Source organism: Lactuca sativa, chromosome 9, assembly GCF_002870075.4.
Source record: "Lactuca sativa cultivar Salinas chromosome 9, Lsat_Salinas_v11, whole genome shotgun sequence".
Taxonomy (NCBI): Eukaryota; Viridiplantae; Streptophyta; class Magnoliopsida; order Asterales; family Asteraceae; genus Lactuca; species Lactuca sativa.
The window spans coordinates 223,239,745-223,255,749 of NC_056631.2; the positions used below are offsets into that span (position 1 = coordinate 223,239,745).

The 16,005-nt window shown below is 30.9% G+C and overlaps 1 protein-coding gene and 1 long non-coding RNA gene across 9 annotated transcripts; one reads left to right on the forward strand and one right to left on the reverse strand.

Annotated features, from left to right (window-relative positions):
- The first annotated feature begins 2,924 nt into the window (after window positions 1–2,924).
- Window positions 2,925–8,365, forward strand: LOC111878915 (uncharacterized). Of its 7 annotated transcripts, none has more exons than XR_006186780.2 (4): window positions 2,925–4,119; window positions 4,287–4,368; window positions 4,476–6,749; window positions 8,130–8,365. It is a non-coding gene; the product is annotated as an uncharacterized LOC111878915 (long non-coding RNA). The 7 variants fall into 7 exon arrangements; XR_006186781.2 differs by lacking the exon at window positions 8,130–8,365 and having other exon boundaries at window positions 4,476–6,268; window positions 6,353–6,830; XR_008226323.1 differs by lacking the exon at window positions 8,130–8,365 and having other exon boundaries at window positions 4,476–6,268; window positions 6,660–6,814.
- A 3,192-nt stretch (window positions 8,366–11,557) lies between these two features.
- On the reverse strand, window positions 11,558–14,839 carry LOC111878887 (calmodulin-binding protein 60 B). Of its 2 annotated transcripts, XM_023875366.3 has the most exons (8): window positions 14,535–14,839; window positions 14,052–14,118; window positions 13,833–13,961; window positions 13,251–13,741; window positions 12,989–13,149; window positions 12,678–12,878; window positions 12,353–12,524; window positions 11,558–12,241 (listed from the first exon to the last, which is right to left on the reverse strand). In XM_023875366.3, exons 1-8 carry the CDS (start codon window positions 14,743–14,745, stop codon window positions 11,904–11,906), a joined length of 1,770 nt encoding a protein of 589 aa, XP_023731134.1. In that variant the 5' UTR covers window positions 14,746–14,839; the 3' UTR covers window positions 11,558–11,903. The 2 variants fall into 2 exon arrangements, with proteins under 2 accessions (XP_023731134.1, XP_023731135.1); XM_023875367.3 differs by lacking the exon at window positions 14,535–14,839 and having other exon boundaries at window positions 14,052–14,528.
- Between the last annotated feature and the right edge of the window lie 1,166 nt (window positions 14,840–16,005).

A 16,005-nucleotide genomic window follows, 5' to 3' on the forward strand; every position in this document is an offset into this window, starting at 1 on the left:
ATATATATATATATATATATATATATATATATATATATATATATATATATATATATATATATAGGGTTAAGTTCAAATGAGAACACTATTTAATGTGAGAACGTGAGAACACTGCTTTATGTTACTATTCTACTAGGAATTTTGTATATACAACGATATGACATTATTCATCAACAAATATACGAACAATCACACATTAATATTCACATTAAAATTTTGTATTTACAACTTTATGACATTATTCATCACCGAATATATGAACAATCACATATTTAACATTTACATTAAAATTTACTAAATTACTATATATATATATATATATATATATATATATATATATATATATATATATTATAGTAGAATAGCAATATAAAATTGAATATATTCATATTATAACTACTACTATACTATACATATTAAATTCATTGTAGAATAGTAACATAAAGTAGTGTTCTCACATTCTCACATTAAATAGTGTTCTCATTTGAACTTAACCCTATATATATATATATATATATATATATATATATATATATATATATATATATATATATATATATATATATATATATATATGTTTTTCATTATATTTGTGTGTCCATTGAGTTTGACATGATTTGGATATTGAAATTGCATGCTACCATCATTTTCAGAAATAATATTTGGTAAGAGCTCCATGGAGACAAAGATAAATATGCAAATTATATGGCTGGTCTTAATTTAGTTCTTTGTTATTGATTGTTGTTCCAAATAGGCATATTGCACATATTTTAAGTAATAGATCTGGTCTTGTAGTTACTGAGAATCACAAGATCATTTAAAATTTGAAAGGTAGTACTTATATAATTATAATGTATATGCTAATGTCTTGGCTCTTTCACATTCTTGCATGTATGTGGTATGTTGATTTATTCCATCAATACTTGGAGTTATATTCTCATTCATCTTTCTGCTAATTGTTAGTATTTGCAATTTTACCAGATAGGTTTTGGCGGTGTGATGTGTATATGTTTTTCTTATTTGTATGACTAATTTCATTGTTTCAACACCTTACTGGGCACCAGTTTCCTAAACTGTGTATTGTTTATATCTTTTAAGTTAGTGAAATTAGCAAGGGGGAAAGGTAAAGTATGTACATGACAAAAGAAAAGGACTTATCAAGGTAATCCTGTGAGGTTGTTTCCAATGTGCAAAAGCAATATATTCATTACATCTAAACATAACTGTTTTTATATCCTATTTCTGTCTCTGCAAATAGTTTACTTATCTTAAAAATCCTTGAAAATTGTAAAGTTTCTTTAGCAACTTTGAAGATGAAATATAGTCTCATTAACTTTCATAGTCAAAAAATTTATGTTCATTTACTTATTACTATGAACCAATTTTTTTTTTGTTCATTGCATTCTTGAAAACCCAGGTTTTCGTTTTTATATTGTTATGGCCTCTTGCATGTAATATAAAGGCATATTATAAGGTATACTCCAAAATAAAGACGCCTTTGACTTTTTAGTCACATACTTTGTTGCCAAATTCATAAATATGACATGGTTATTCAGTTTTTTTGAAAAAGATGTTCACAGTTACCGCTGAGTAAAGTGATTAAACTAATGATCTAAACTTTCTAGCAAACTTTTAATGTCCGTAATCCATAGTAATTACAAAATAATAATTACTACATTTGACCCCAAAAGTCAAAATTTGCTTTAACTGATACTTGTTCAATTTAATAAAATATAAACTCTATTAATCTATCGTTATAAATTATAATTTTTTTTTTGCAATAATACTATAACCATTATCTATGTATTCTGGTATATATGTACATATTGAAGTGTCATTTTAATTGGGATGGTATATAGGGGTACATGAGTATTGTGTAGATTCATCCTTTCAGGTTATGCCACTTGTGTTTGATGTGGCTATTATATAATTGGTTTAAATTGTCATAGCATGTGAGATTTTAAGCACAAATTAATAACAACTATAATCAATGAAAAAAGATATAAGATAGTGAGTGTAATAGTGATATTATCCTCGGTACTCATGCAATAGTTTATTCTTCTTACATGTTTTATTATAGCCTTCTAATAGATTCTTTTTTCCATGGATCTTTAGTTTATAACTACTATGCAAGATATAAGACATGTAAGGAACTCAAAATCATGGGTATTAAGATGAGCATTTGGTTCCCATGATCGAAAACACTGCCCATTAGAGAATTGATATTGCTCTTCAAAGTTATATAACATATACAGATAGTAAATATTCATCTCCAATGTTGAAATAGTACATTTATTACAAAATAAGTCGGCAACCGTAAGTTTTCAAGCTTATACAAATTGTATATTCACAAGCAAAAATTTATTGAAGGCATAACAATAATCGGCGGATTGATTGGAGTCCAGTGTTTTTATGCAGAAAATTAGTTTGTAGAAGTGCTCATGTCTGCTGTCGATCCTCGGTCACCTTTGATCATTTCCCTCAATTTTGTCACCTTTCTTATCCTCTCCATTTTCACATTATTCTTTTAAAAGTAACCAAGATTTCGAAATCGATCATTTGAAAATCTAAATACTAGATCAATAATAGCTTCTAATTATTATTTGGGTACCTTCGTTAGCAGTGTAACTTCATTTTCTTAACCATAATAGCAATATATTTTCATTTCTTTACCAATAATAGCAACATAGTTTTTTTACAGTACTAACAAGTTAGCAACATACTAAAAATTGTTCACCCATAATATAAAGGTACATACATTTCTTTAAAGTCATGTATAATAATGAAAGAAATACTCATGTTACCCTACGTGGGCCGTGCTTAGCACGGGCCTCAAAACATTCTAGTATATATATATATATATATATATATATATATATATATATATATATATATATATATATATATATATATATATATTTATACCCTATTATTATGGTACCGTTTAGAACAAATTCATAGGCTTCAAAAACCTCTACGTAACCCATTCTCCAAACGACGCAATTTACCAACATGTCGACTCAAAATCAATCATTCTCATCGTCGCATCCATTTGAACGCTCCTCCTTTTGCAATTCGACATATCCTTCCATTCTCCATCTTTCCAGTCACACATATCGTTTCCTCAAAGATCTGGAAATCGGAATCAAAGAAGACTCTAATTATGTGATTAACGATAAATTCATCATTTTGTTGACCGGATTTGCAAATCGGAATCAAAGAAGAACGGCTCAACTTTTCTTTCTTCCGTCACCATCTTTTCTATAGGTATATTATCAATAGGAACCCTAATTTGCTTTCAAGTTTTATTCGTTGTTACTATTAATCCAATCGATGGATTTCTTTCCCGTTCAGTTTTTTTTTTTTTGATCAATTTTATCCCCAAAATATTCTTCTCATTCTTTTATACGCACAATCAACATCATGGTGTATAGACAATAACCCTTAATCAATGAAAGACGTTCAACATTTTTCTTGCACCTGTTTTAAAAATCAGAGTGCTCAATCTTCATGAAGGTTGGTGTTGTACCTGCTTCTGAATCTTAAAGTAGAAACGTGCAATTCTCCTAAACCGCCCCAAATTTTCTAATTTTTTGATTTTGGTGTCGCTTCAAACCAACAATTTTTATTCAAATTAAAAGTTTAAAAAGGCAAAAATATCGTATCGATTTAATTTGCATTTCAGCACATACCCTACATGATTTTCAATTTTCAATTAAGGGTTAGGGTTCGCCAAGGTAAACTGAACAAGGATGGAAACATGAATATAATGGGCTATGTCACCTTTCATGGTTGGGTATAATAGACTTATAGGTTGAGTTGTCTTGCATCCATGAACCTCCATAACATGCATGAATAATGTATGTCAAGACAGACACACCCACACACAGAGAGAAGAAAGATGCTTCTCAGTTGATCAAGCACAATCACAAGTTAAGATGTGAATTAGATTTCTTTTTTATTAATGTAAATTCTATAAAATTATTTCAATAAATATCAGTGTTTCTTTATTTTCATTGCAGAGAGAGGGTATTAAATTTGTAACTATTGGATGATAAAACCCTCAGGCAACAATCTCTTCTTCTATTCCACACCAAATTGGATTTCTTAACCATAGAGGTTTGAATTACTTGTCATTTCAATACTCCGTTTTACCCTATGTTTACTGTCACATTCCACTCCATTTACATTGTTAACAAGAAATTTGTTCTATGTAATCGAAGAAATGGATGCCCAACTTAAGGTAACATAGAAAGTTCTTGAAAACTGAATCAGTTTTGTGGTAGGTTTTTCTGTGATATGTGGAAAGGCTGATATAGCGTGCACACTTTCATGTACTCCAGCCAAAAACACACAGAATTTGAAGTTGTTAGTCACTTTCACTCAGTATCTTATTGCAGTCTTCTAATTTACCTAGTTATTTTGATACTTCCAATTTTGACAGCATTTAATGAAAAAAAACTATTTTTTCTTAGGGTCTCGAAGATCAAGTGATCCTTAAGGCGGACATTTGGCACGACTAACAACTCACTTTAACCTATTCAAAGTAATTTTCCGCCGTCCTTTCATCCCACATGTTCTCCTCTGATGTGTGAAATTGTCTCAAGACATTTCTGAATGATTATGGGTTATTTTTGAAAGTGATGAACAACCTCTATCAAATTGATCGAATTGCATGAAATTTGTCACGCTTCATCTTTCTGATTCAATAAATGTTCACAACCATTGTGATTGATTAGTACCTTCCTGCAAATTTGTGTATGTTACCCTGTATATTATCCCATTTCCTCTCTCGTTCTTTTGTGTTCTGTTTGGTTATTAACTTTTCAAAAGCATAATTCCCGGTCTTCATGAAGGTTAGCGTCATAAATAGGTCTCTATCCGAAACTAAAATTGACCATATTTATCCCATACCGCATGTATTTTTAAATGGTGTGATTGCAAAACTTCAAATTTCCATCAAATTAAAAAAAAATTGACATATCCTTCAAATTGCAATTTGTTTGAAAAGTTCCTGTATTTCTAAATTGATCATAATTGGTCAACTTTTTTCCTTTAAATTAAAAAAAAAAATCAGAAAAAATCCACTAATTTCCATCATATTAAAAAAAATTAACATAGCCTTCAAATTGCAATTTTGTTTTCCATGTTCCTATGTTTCTAAAATTGATGTAACTGGTCAACTATTTTCCTTTAAATTAAAAAAAAATCAGAAAACATCCCCTGTGAAAAAGTTTTAGTATATTGTAATTTTCGTGAGTTATGGATATACAAATTGGTGTTAAAAGTATAAGTTGAAATGAATATGGATTGATCTAATTAAACTTCATTAGTCCTCTTTCTTAAGTTAACCAAAAATTGCAAATTGTTGATTGGCATTATGTACATGTGAATACAGAAATCAGACATATCTCCAACTTATCTTAACTACATTAATATTCCATAAGAAAAATCATTTCAATATAGTAATAACTACACACTAACCAATGGAACAACCCATTATTTAGTTAAAATTGTGGCAATATTGCAATCTCATTTTTGTCCTTTCTCTCTCTGTTTTTTTAATGTTATCTTCTTAATAACCAGGCAATATTGAATGGATTTGAATTTTAAAACCAATTCAAGCAGATGTAAACTGGAACATCAAATGCCCTCTTTGTAAAGAGAAATCAAAAATACAGATCATGTATGTGTATTTCTATTAAATAAACTTTTAAACCAATTTTCTTTCAACATCATGATTCTTTGAACAACTCAAGGGCAATAATTGAAATCAATAATGGAACTGGAACAATTGCTGCAAGCATATCAACACCAGAAATTGAAAAGTTAATTCCATTAAACCCCAATGAAATCAAAGATGTAGCAAAAAGTGTAAGGTTTCCTAATTTCAAAACTGTCATTTTTTAATTATTTAAATATTTTCATTACATTTAATAAATTACATAAAGCAGGAAAAAATGTACATGATGTTATCGCATCATCAGTTCAAGGATTATCAGTTGTCACATTTGTACGATCATATCAATCATGGAACCAACAACAACAAATCACAAGATTTGTCATTGTCAAGTTGTATGAAGTCCAAGAACATTACACCAATGACCAACAACTACTCATTCCATCAACTAAATTTGAAACTTTGTTAACAACAAAACCAGCCTCAACTAAGCAAACCCAAAAGAATATCCAGCCAGATGTAGGGAAAACAAAAGTGACAGAATCATCATCCGTTGGCACATCAAGACCAACTAAAAAAATGAAATAGGTATGGAGCAACAACCAACAGTGCATTAATTAGTTTCATTGTTTATTTATGTACACTAACTGCTTTCATTTGTTCGTCACAAAGCTATTTTCCACACAATCTACCAACCAACAGCTGATCATTATCACTTACCTAAATAGAGATAATATTATGTTATTTCTACATGGTATTGGTATGTTTTTATGTTATTATATCCAACATTATTACATTATTAGAACAATAATTCATGTATGCCTCACCATAACATTATTATATCCAACATTATTATATCCAACATTATGTTTTTATGTTATTATATCCAACATTATTACATTATTAGAACAATAATTCATGTATGCCTCACCATAACAATAATTTATGTACACTAACTGCTTTCATTTGTTTGTCACAGAGCTATTTTCCACACAATCTACCAACCAACAGCTGATCATTATCACTTACCTAAATAGAGATAATATTATGTTATTTCTACATGGTATTGGTATGTTTTTATGTTATTATATCCAACATTATTACATTATTAGAACAATAATTCATGTATGCCTCACCATAACTTCATTTACTCTATAATATTTATGTTAGTCATCTTCATGTTAATTTTGACATTGTACTAGCATAATCTTACATTTCCTTTTTCTACAACAAATATATATGATGTCGAAAAAATATATACAACATAAATCCATAAATATATCAATCACTTATGATCATACCTATGTTGATTAACCATATATGATGAATATAATACACCGACTCCAATCACATACCTATGTTGATTAACCATATATGATGAATATAATACACCCACTCCAATCATTGTACACTAAATTTGTTATACATTTACACATGTTATTTCAATATCTAATTGTTCATTATGAATATTTTTTACTTTTACAGCTTTTGAAAAGTTTTACTTTTTCCCACTCTGAGAAATATATGAAAAATCATACATGGCATCACTGCAGGGGCGGCTCAATCAGTTTAGAAGCCCTAAGCAGATCAAAAATTTGAGGCCATATGGCCTCTACTTTTAAGTGAAGTAATAGCTTGCAAGTAGATTATTGATCTCAAGCCTAGCTAAATGCATATACATTCATTACATGTAATATATATGTGTGCATCTAATATGTGTGCAACAACTTTGAGAAACATAATGAAATACATCCCCAAAACAAGAAAAGGTGTTTCTTCAATAACCTTTTTGTTTTTGCTGTCACACTAACAAATCAAAACCTTAACATATATACCTTATATTATACTATATAAATTTCAATTTAGATAATTACAATTATTTATACAAATAAAGTCATTAAACTTTTATTTTGCACACGTTGGGGAGACAAACCATATTATGCCCCACCCCCTTTGCCTTAAATTTCCTTCACACACAAATTTATAGTTTAAACTTTTATTTTTAGTTTTTGTCTTAGTTTCAAGAACATTAATATAGTTTTTTATTTACTAAAAAATATATAGAAAAAAAACAGTAAATTGGAAGTGCCTGCTTGACACAGTGAGTTTTGACAATGATAGCCTTGAGATTGAGAATAGAAGATAATGGAAAACTCAAATTTGTTCCAACCCTGATTCTATATTATGTTGTCAATGAATAATGAATAATTTTATAAAGAAAATTAACCCTAAAATCGGCTATTAATCCTAATAGATAATCCGATAATTAATGAAAAATTCAATTACTCAAAATTGGAAAGGGGAAACGTCGCACATACCTTTTCAGTTATTGTCTTCTTGATAACCTTGAAGTTTTGAGTCTTTTGAAGTTTGAACAATCAACAATGGAAAATCAGAAGACAGAGAAAGAATCAGATTGATAAGCCAAATGTATTCTTTTTTTTTCCAGAGAATAGACAATCAATCAGAGAATGGAGAAGGAATAAAAGAAAAAGAAGTGAAGAACAATAGGTGTTATTCAGAATTAGATTTCAAGAATCGATTATCAGAAAATGAGAAGGATGAAGAATTGTCGCTCACTTGTAAGAATGGAGACTTCCAATTTTGGCTGATGATTTTTGTGGTTTGTGTAACTATGAAAGGAGAAGAAAGAATCGAGATTTTCTAAAGTATCTTGTTTTAAGTAGGCCCCTTTGAAATTAGGGTCCCTAAGCCCTAACTTAGTTATGAACAAGGTAAGGCCGGCCCTGCATCACTGTTGTAATTAAACTAACATTATATAGCATCATACTTATCTTCACTCTTACTATTCAAATATTACGATGAGTAATAAAACTTTTCTTGACTGATTTCATTATATTATTGGAACAATGGAATTTCAATTATAAAACAGCGAGATAGAACTCTGATGGAAACAAGGCGTATGCCAGATTGGTCAAGAACACAATTAAGTCTACAACATGGGGAAAATATGATAAGCCGTAAGTTGTGATTTCAAAAAAAGAAAACAGCAATTTCTCATTTCTGTGTTGTGTTGAATGGGTAAAATCAATATTTAGATTATATAGCATCATGTTAAGATCAGGAATCAAAAACATATACGTTTTTAATATCGACTTCATCTTATCCAACATGTTTGCCATCTCATTTTGTCATTTCTATTACTTTTTTGTTGAATGTTTACTTCTTAAAAACTAAGAAAATTTGAATGAATTTGATTTTTAGTAGGTTATGAATTTTTAACAATTACATTGCTTATTGTGTTCTTGTATGATATGGATTATCATTTCAAGTTACACATCTTCATGTTAAATTGATCATCTCAATAATAATTTATTCCCAGGTTATATCTTTATTTGTTACTTATCTCATCTTTTACTTCCTTCCTTACTTCAACATTCAATTTGGCAACAATCACTTTAAAGGAAGTATACCTAGCTCGTATGTGGGAAATAGGAATGTACATTCGTTTGTTTGTATAATATAACATGGTACTTTCATATTCTTTTGCTTATTTAGGCATTTTATGTTGAAAATCTACCCATTTATATCATTGACCTTCCAATTTTTAGTTATTACCACAATATTTTTCATCAACTGTGAACTAAATACCCAAATTACCCTTATGTGTTCATTTTCATGAGCTTTTCAACAACTACTAGACTGTATAGACTCAAATTTCTAAAAGAAGACTTTTTTACCATTCATGTCAGATATTAGATCTCTTTCTCTATGTATGTATAGGAACATGTGAAAACTTTGCATGAACAACCGTTAATTACGTACATACAACACTATTAAAGGAACTTGTAGTAATGATCTCTTACCTTCTTCTAAGCTTCAACAGTTAAGATTTAATATCAGTACATAACATAATTTATCATATAGCATCGTACTTTCACTTTTTTGTTTTGTTGACATTTTAAAAGAGCTTTCTAAGTACATTGTTTTTATTTCTAAAGGTCAATGAATGTAATTTCATTTTGTTACCCATAATAGCAATGTACGTCCAATTCCTTATTAATAATAGCAACATACTTCATTCCAATATGCTTTACTTTTTTTACCAATATCAACAATGTATTTTATTTTTTACTCAATATAATAACACTCTTGCATTTTTTTATTGAATACACCGATCATGTTCCATATTATGTTTGGAGTATTCACCCTGAGATATAATATCACGCTTTGAAAGTCCATTAGTTTTAACAATCTACCTTAATATTGCTAAATATCCAATCGCCTTGCTCGGACCGTGCTTAGCACGGGCTTTGGGAATCACCTCAATTTTTTTAAGGTGTCACACGAGTGCTCACTTTAAAATGAGTCCTCACCCGATATTGGCGGGGGCGGGGGAGGGGGCAAGGTTAACCCCCGTTTTATTTTCGGGGGCGGGGCGGGGGTAGGCAATCTCGTCCCAAAACCCCCATGTGGACCCCGTTAATAAATTACACATATATTAATTATATAAATATAATAAACAATAACATGATTTTGAGCTTCCAAAATTCATCAAACAACATGTTTTTAAATTGTTAGTACAATTTTTTAAAATGCTATAAATTTTTTATTTTTAACATGTAAAATTTTACTATAAATAATTATTTGTTACATAAAAAATAGTTTCTTTTAGCCTAAATAACAACTTCTTTTAGCCCAAAAAAAAAAGATAGTCCAAAATCAATTAGGGGCGGGGGTAATAAAGGGGATTCAAGAGCGGGGGCGGGGGTAGAAAGGCTGAACATTCTGGGGGCGGGGTTGGAGGCTGGGGAACAGGGAAATTTTGGGGGCGGGGGTGGGGATGCACTCCTCATTTCGTTTGTCCCCGTTGACATCCCTACCGGAAACGTTTGGTCCACATTTGACCTTTTGAGGGTCGGTCCTTAAATTTTGAAGAACAAAAGGTTATTATATTGATTGAATGAAACAATTTATCAAAGTTAGAGAGGTAAAACTTATAAGTTATGAAAATTAATTTACTAAATAAAAATAATTATTAAATTTGAAGGGCCAAAGATGAAACTTCCATTGAATTATTTAAAAGAAATATGTAAAACGGAATCTGTGAGGATCGAAATCGCTTTGGCCGGCTGAGCTAATTGAACGCTTACCTTCTTTTTGAACAAAATAATATATAAATATTTTAATAGATAGTTTTTGCTAAAGATCGGTCTCTATTTTTTTCGAGCCCTGTACGGCTGCACTCTTTGCATATCCTTAGGGCTGGCCAACATCCATGTGTAGTATTGACATGACATCCATGTGTCCCTTGAAACATTATGCAACCAACACCTCATTGTTTCATTATATAACATCCATGTAGTATTGACATGACATTCATGTCATTTAAAACATTCACTTGCAACTCTACTTCAAAACCAACGAACTCTTCATCATCACCACTTCATCAACCACTCATGACTCACCAACAACTCCCAACTAAGAAGACTATGTATGCGAGGTAACTCAAAAGGAGCCCAAGAGTCTTGGAAATAAACTCGGAATATCTAAACCCAAATTTACTCACTCACCTGCATCTAATTATACCTTATATGAGACATGATTTTGTTGTTCAAAAAAAATATGAGACGTGCTTTTGATAAATTGTAGTATGATATTGCTATCCAATACTTTTTGTGTAGTGTTTAATGTGAATCCATCTCTCTAAAGTTGTTAATCCCGTTTTCAAAGTGGAGAATGGTTAATCTCGTGCTTTGAAATCCCCATAAACTCATATTTGTGCTTTCATCCTTATTCTGAGGTACTCCACCTTAGGAGATTTAATTTGCACTTTTTAACATTTTTTTTTAATTTAATGAATGACAAAAACTAACCCATGGTAAATACGACAAACCATGCTTCAAAAACACTTAATTAAATTCAATTTCTTTTGAATCTTTATTAACACAAACATAACACAACTTTAACATTAAGGTCCAAAATATATACACGAACCAAGCATTATACACAATGCAAAACAAGATCAAGTAGTGGCGATCGCAAAGACACAAATCCGGCCACCAAAAAAATGAAAAAACTGACATCTGGTCCCACTGGCAGCATGGGGAAGGTAAATCACAGTATCCCAAATGCATCGATGTGATGCTTAGGTTAGGTTTGAACTGAAATCTCACTTATGGATTCTTACCTCCTTACCAGCTGATACAGCAAAACAGTGTTATTATTACAACCAATGTTTCTACCTATTAACCTAAAAAATCTAAACCGAGAAATCAAGATACGAAGGCAAGCGTGCCATTTTTTTGGCAGCCACATCTCGCCTGACCGAACCCCATTTTAGGGCAGCCCGAATCTTGCACCAACGTGCCCGTGGTGACCCATTTCTTGAAAAACATATTCCAATATCTATACTTTGATTATTTGGATCAAAGTAGAGTTCATCTCCTTGCCATAATGACTGAAAATTAAAATCATCACCATAACCTCCTCCATTCATGAATTCTTTTGTTTTGAAACTGTTTCTTAAATTTGGAGAAAAATATTCCTCTTCACTACTAGTGCTACCAACCACCCCATACATGTGCATTTCAACTTCATCTGCAAGAAAAAAAGGTAATGAAATGAGTCATGATTTATTTACAAATAAAATGACTTTTCATATAGTTTATTGTTTTATATTACATAAAAAAAGTGTGGAAAATGGCATACCTTGGTGTAGAAGAGGAATGTCAACACATGGGAGAGCCAAACTTGCACTTTTCAAGGGGTAATTATGTAAATTCGCCATCGGAACCGGGGCTCCAATAACGGATAAATCATCCATTGGTATCATCCCATTCAAGTTTTGATAAACTTGTTGCTTTAAAGATTCCACCATAGGCTGCAAACCATACACGAAAAAATATAAGTTTTATTATTATTATTATTATTACTATATTCAAATTTTAATTTTGGGCCAGTTGTCAGACTGTTGGAAGAATAACTTTTTTGCAGAAAGAAACACAGATAAATGAAAGTAGGATGTTATACGTACCATTTGAAACACGGGGAGTTTATCGAGTGGAAGATAGTTTTGTCCATCAAAAGTTGCACCAACAACCTCCAAAATAGAATCAACCAAAAGCCCGATTCCTTGTGGGCCACATCTATACATGTATAACTTTTCATCTAAAACACAAGCTTTTGCATGCTTGATTATTGTCTCCCATGTCTTGTTAGAAGATCCACCAAGTAACTACAATATACAAAAAAGAAAAAAGATAAGCAAATGTGTTTTCATTGATAAACAAATAAATAGATATGTAAGTTGCTATTTCTTGTATTTGGAAACTATTAATAATTTACCTTGCGTAGTAAGGATTGGTTGGTGATATACATTTGTAGAAAGTCTTTTACAGTGCATATGCGATGTGAAGCCAATCTTTTATGAAAAACTCCATCTTTTGCTATCTTTTCTAATCTCCAGATTTCATCACCCAATGATGGTGGGTGGTGTTTTTTGTATGCTGAAATCAAGAAAACAATCATCAGTCATATAATTATGCAAATAATAAGGTGTTCCTTTTTTGATTTAATATAGAAAACAGTTGAAGAAAAAGAGTCTTACATTCTCCACGATGATCTTTAACCATGAAAGCTTGACTTCTTGCTTCTCTAACTCTCACTCTTCCAGAAGCATCTTTGGCTCTTGCACCAATTATGAACTTTCTACTCCTCCTCCAGCTTGAATTATCAGTAAAACATAATTCATTGATTTCCTTAACTCCATTTTCGAGTGTCACTACCAAATTTCCAGCTATCAATGGCCTTCTTCCATCTCTTGCACATATGATTTTGGAATCGAAATCTTTCTCAGACCAATCTTGTTCTTCATCAGTAACAAAATCACCATCAAGAGGAACGATTTCTATCTTTAATGATGATAAGGGTCCAGATGATACAATTCTATTGGCATTCACATCAAACAATACTAATTTGAGAGGGGTATTGTCATCAGATTCTATCCTGCTTCCAGTGAAGAATGTATTAGACAGATTCCCTAGAAAACGAAGCTGCAATGATGTCTTCCTACTTGGTTCGATTGCGTCAAGAGGAGATCTGAAGAACAAAATAATTTGAATTTAGAAATCCTTACTACAAAAAGGCATACATAAATGCCAAGTTAATGAAATGGAAAATGAAATCTAACCTCGGTAGTGTACAAAAGAAGCTTTGACATGAACGCTGAACTTCTTCTCTCACACATCTTCGAATTAATGGTTCTAAAATCAAGGATAACTCTTGTGATGAAAACCCGCATATCAGATTTTGAGCAAGGCTGGAAACAAATCGAATATCAAAAGTGAGATCGAGTTAAAACAGTCTAAAAATTTAGAGAATCATAACGATTGTATCAGTAATCACTCACTTTGAAGATGTGATCCTTCGTTTGGCTTCGTGATTAGCAACAGTGAAGCCCTCTTCTTCCCCCACACCTAAAGATCGCTTGAGTACCATCAAACACCGAATTAACGACTCAAAATTAAACAATTTTAGGATCAAAATCAAAACCAGATAACTATCAACCGTCCAATTATCAAACTTATATATAGATGAATCTATGTATATAGTTGAGGAAACTACTTTGAAGCTTCCAATTGATCAATATTATATACAAAAATCGTCAACTACAACGGAAGAGCTACGTGTACATGAGTGTGTGTGGGATGTGGGATGGTGTGTGCTTGTTGTATCTAATCAACTAACTTTAGTATATTCCCAATTTTTTAAAAAGCATCGATGATGGAGTGATTGCTTGAATGATATCCTATACAGAATAATTCATCAACCAGATTCTCATCATCATTTTATACAGATTAAACTAGAAAACCGCGTAAATAGTGAAAGGTACCTTCCAAACTACTTCCAGTACAAACTACAAGACGTGTAACCGTTTTCTGATTACTTTTGAATATTATAATATATGATGATTGTGAAGGTAATTTTTTGAATTTTTTTGTTATCGGAATCCGGATTCGAACAACACTGGTATTGAAAAGTAAAAGAGAGTAAAGGAAGTAGAAGGAGAATGTATGCATTGATGGAGATTGGAAAGTTTCCATGAAGCTTCATGGAAGTTTCGGAGACGCGTAAAGACTTTGAAGTTTCGCCCAAAAAGTCGTCTCTCGTCCTTCTGATGGTGTGAAAGAAGAGGTTTAGGTTTCAGTACGATGGAGGAAATTAAATACAGGGAATTTTGTGATTGAAAATCAAGTTTTATACTATTATTTATCAGGAAAATGATTTGTTATAGTAATTAAATTTTACAATTGTTTAAAAAATATTATTGTATAAAAATATTAGTAAGGTTTTTGTTTAAAAAAATAAAGAAATCTTCAATAAAGTTCCAATATTTTAAGCAGTTTAAGATTTAATTTTTTTTTTTTAACAGAAAAATTCTGATTATATTATATTTTGTCCAAATTAATGAAATAATACTTGTTTTTGTTCAATATAAAATGACAAATTATCATATAAAGTTAGATATTTGGGACTTTTCTTTTTAAAAAATAAATATTATAATTAAACCGTATTTTATCATAGATTTCCCTAAAAAATATCATTAAGGTATACATTTTGTTCAAATTACACCTTATGCTAACCGACCGATTGAATTATTATTACACAAATCAGGAGAAGATCTTATGAATGTAACTAAGTTTCAAATTTGTTCAAAAAAACATCATTCAAGTTTGGCCAATACAATAAAATATCAATGAAGTAAGGCCTTTGTATATATTAATGCATAACATCATTCAAATATACGTTTTGTTTAAGTTACACCTTGTAGTAATTGGTTGCCTAGTTGCCATATTTAATACTTAGTTGACATATTATATGACATATTGTGGTCGTGAATTCTTTACATAGTGTTATCTTCTGACTTTTAGACCTTCGTTTGCTTCGCCACCGTTTTATAGTCTTGACTTTATAGTTTCTTCTTGTTTGAGTTCAGAACGTAATCCAAGCTTGCACTTACTTACTCGTAGACTTTCTAGAATTTCTATCTCCGCATCTGAAACGACCCAAAATACGACCCAAAAATTTTTGTTTTAATAATACTAAAAATCACATCATATATAATAAAACCACGGAATGAACAACTCAAATGTCATAGTATTGTGTCAAACAAATATGTATCAATCATAGTAACATCCAAAATAAACTCCCAGGATAAACTGAAGTTGTGGTGTGTGCAATGCCATCATCCCGAGCTCTTCCCTTTGCTTGCGAAAGTACCTGAAACCAAAACTGAAACTGTAAGCACGAAGCTTAGTGAGCTCCCCCAAACTACCACATATCATACAATAACATATAAAGCA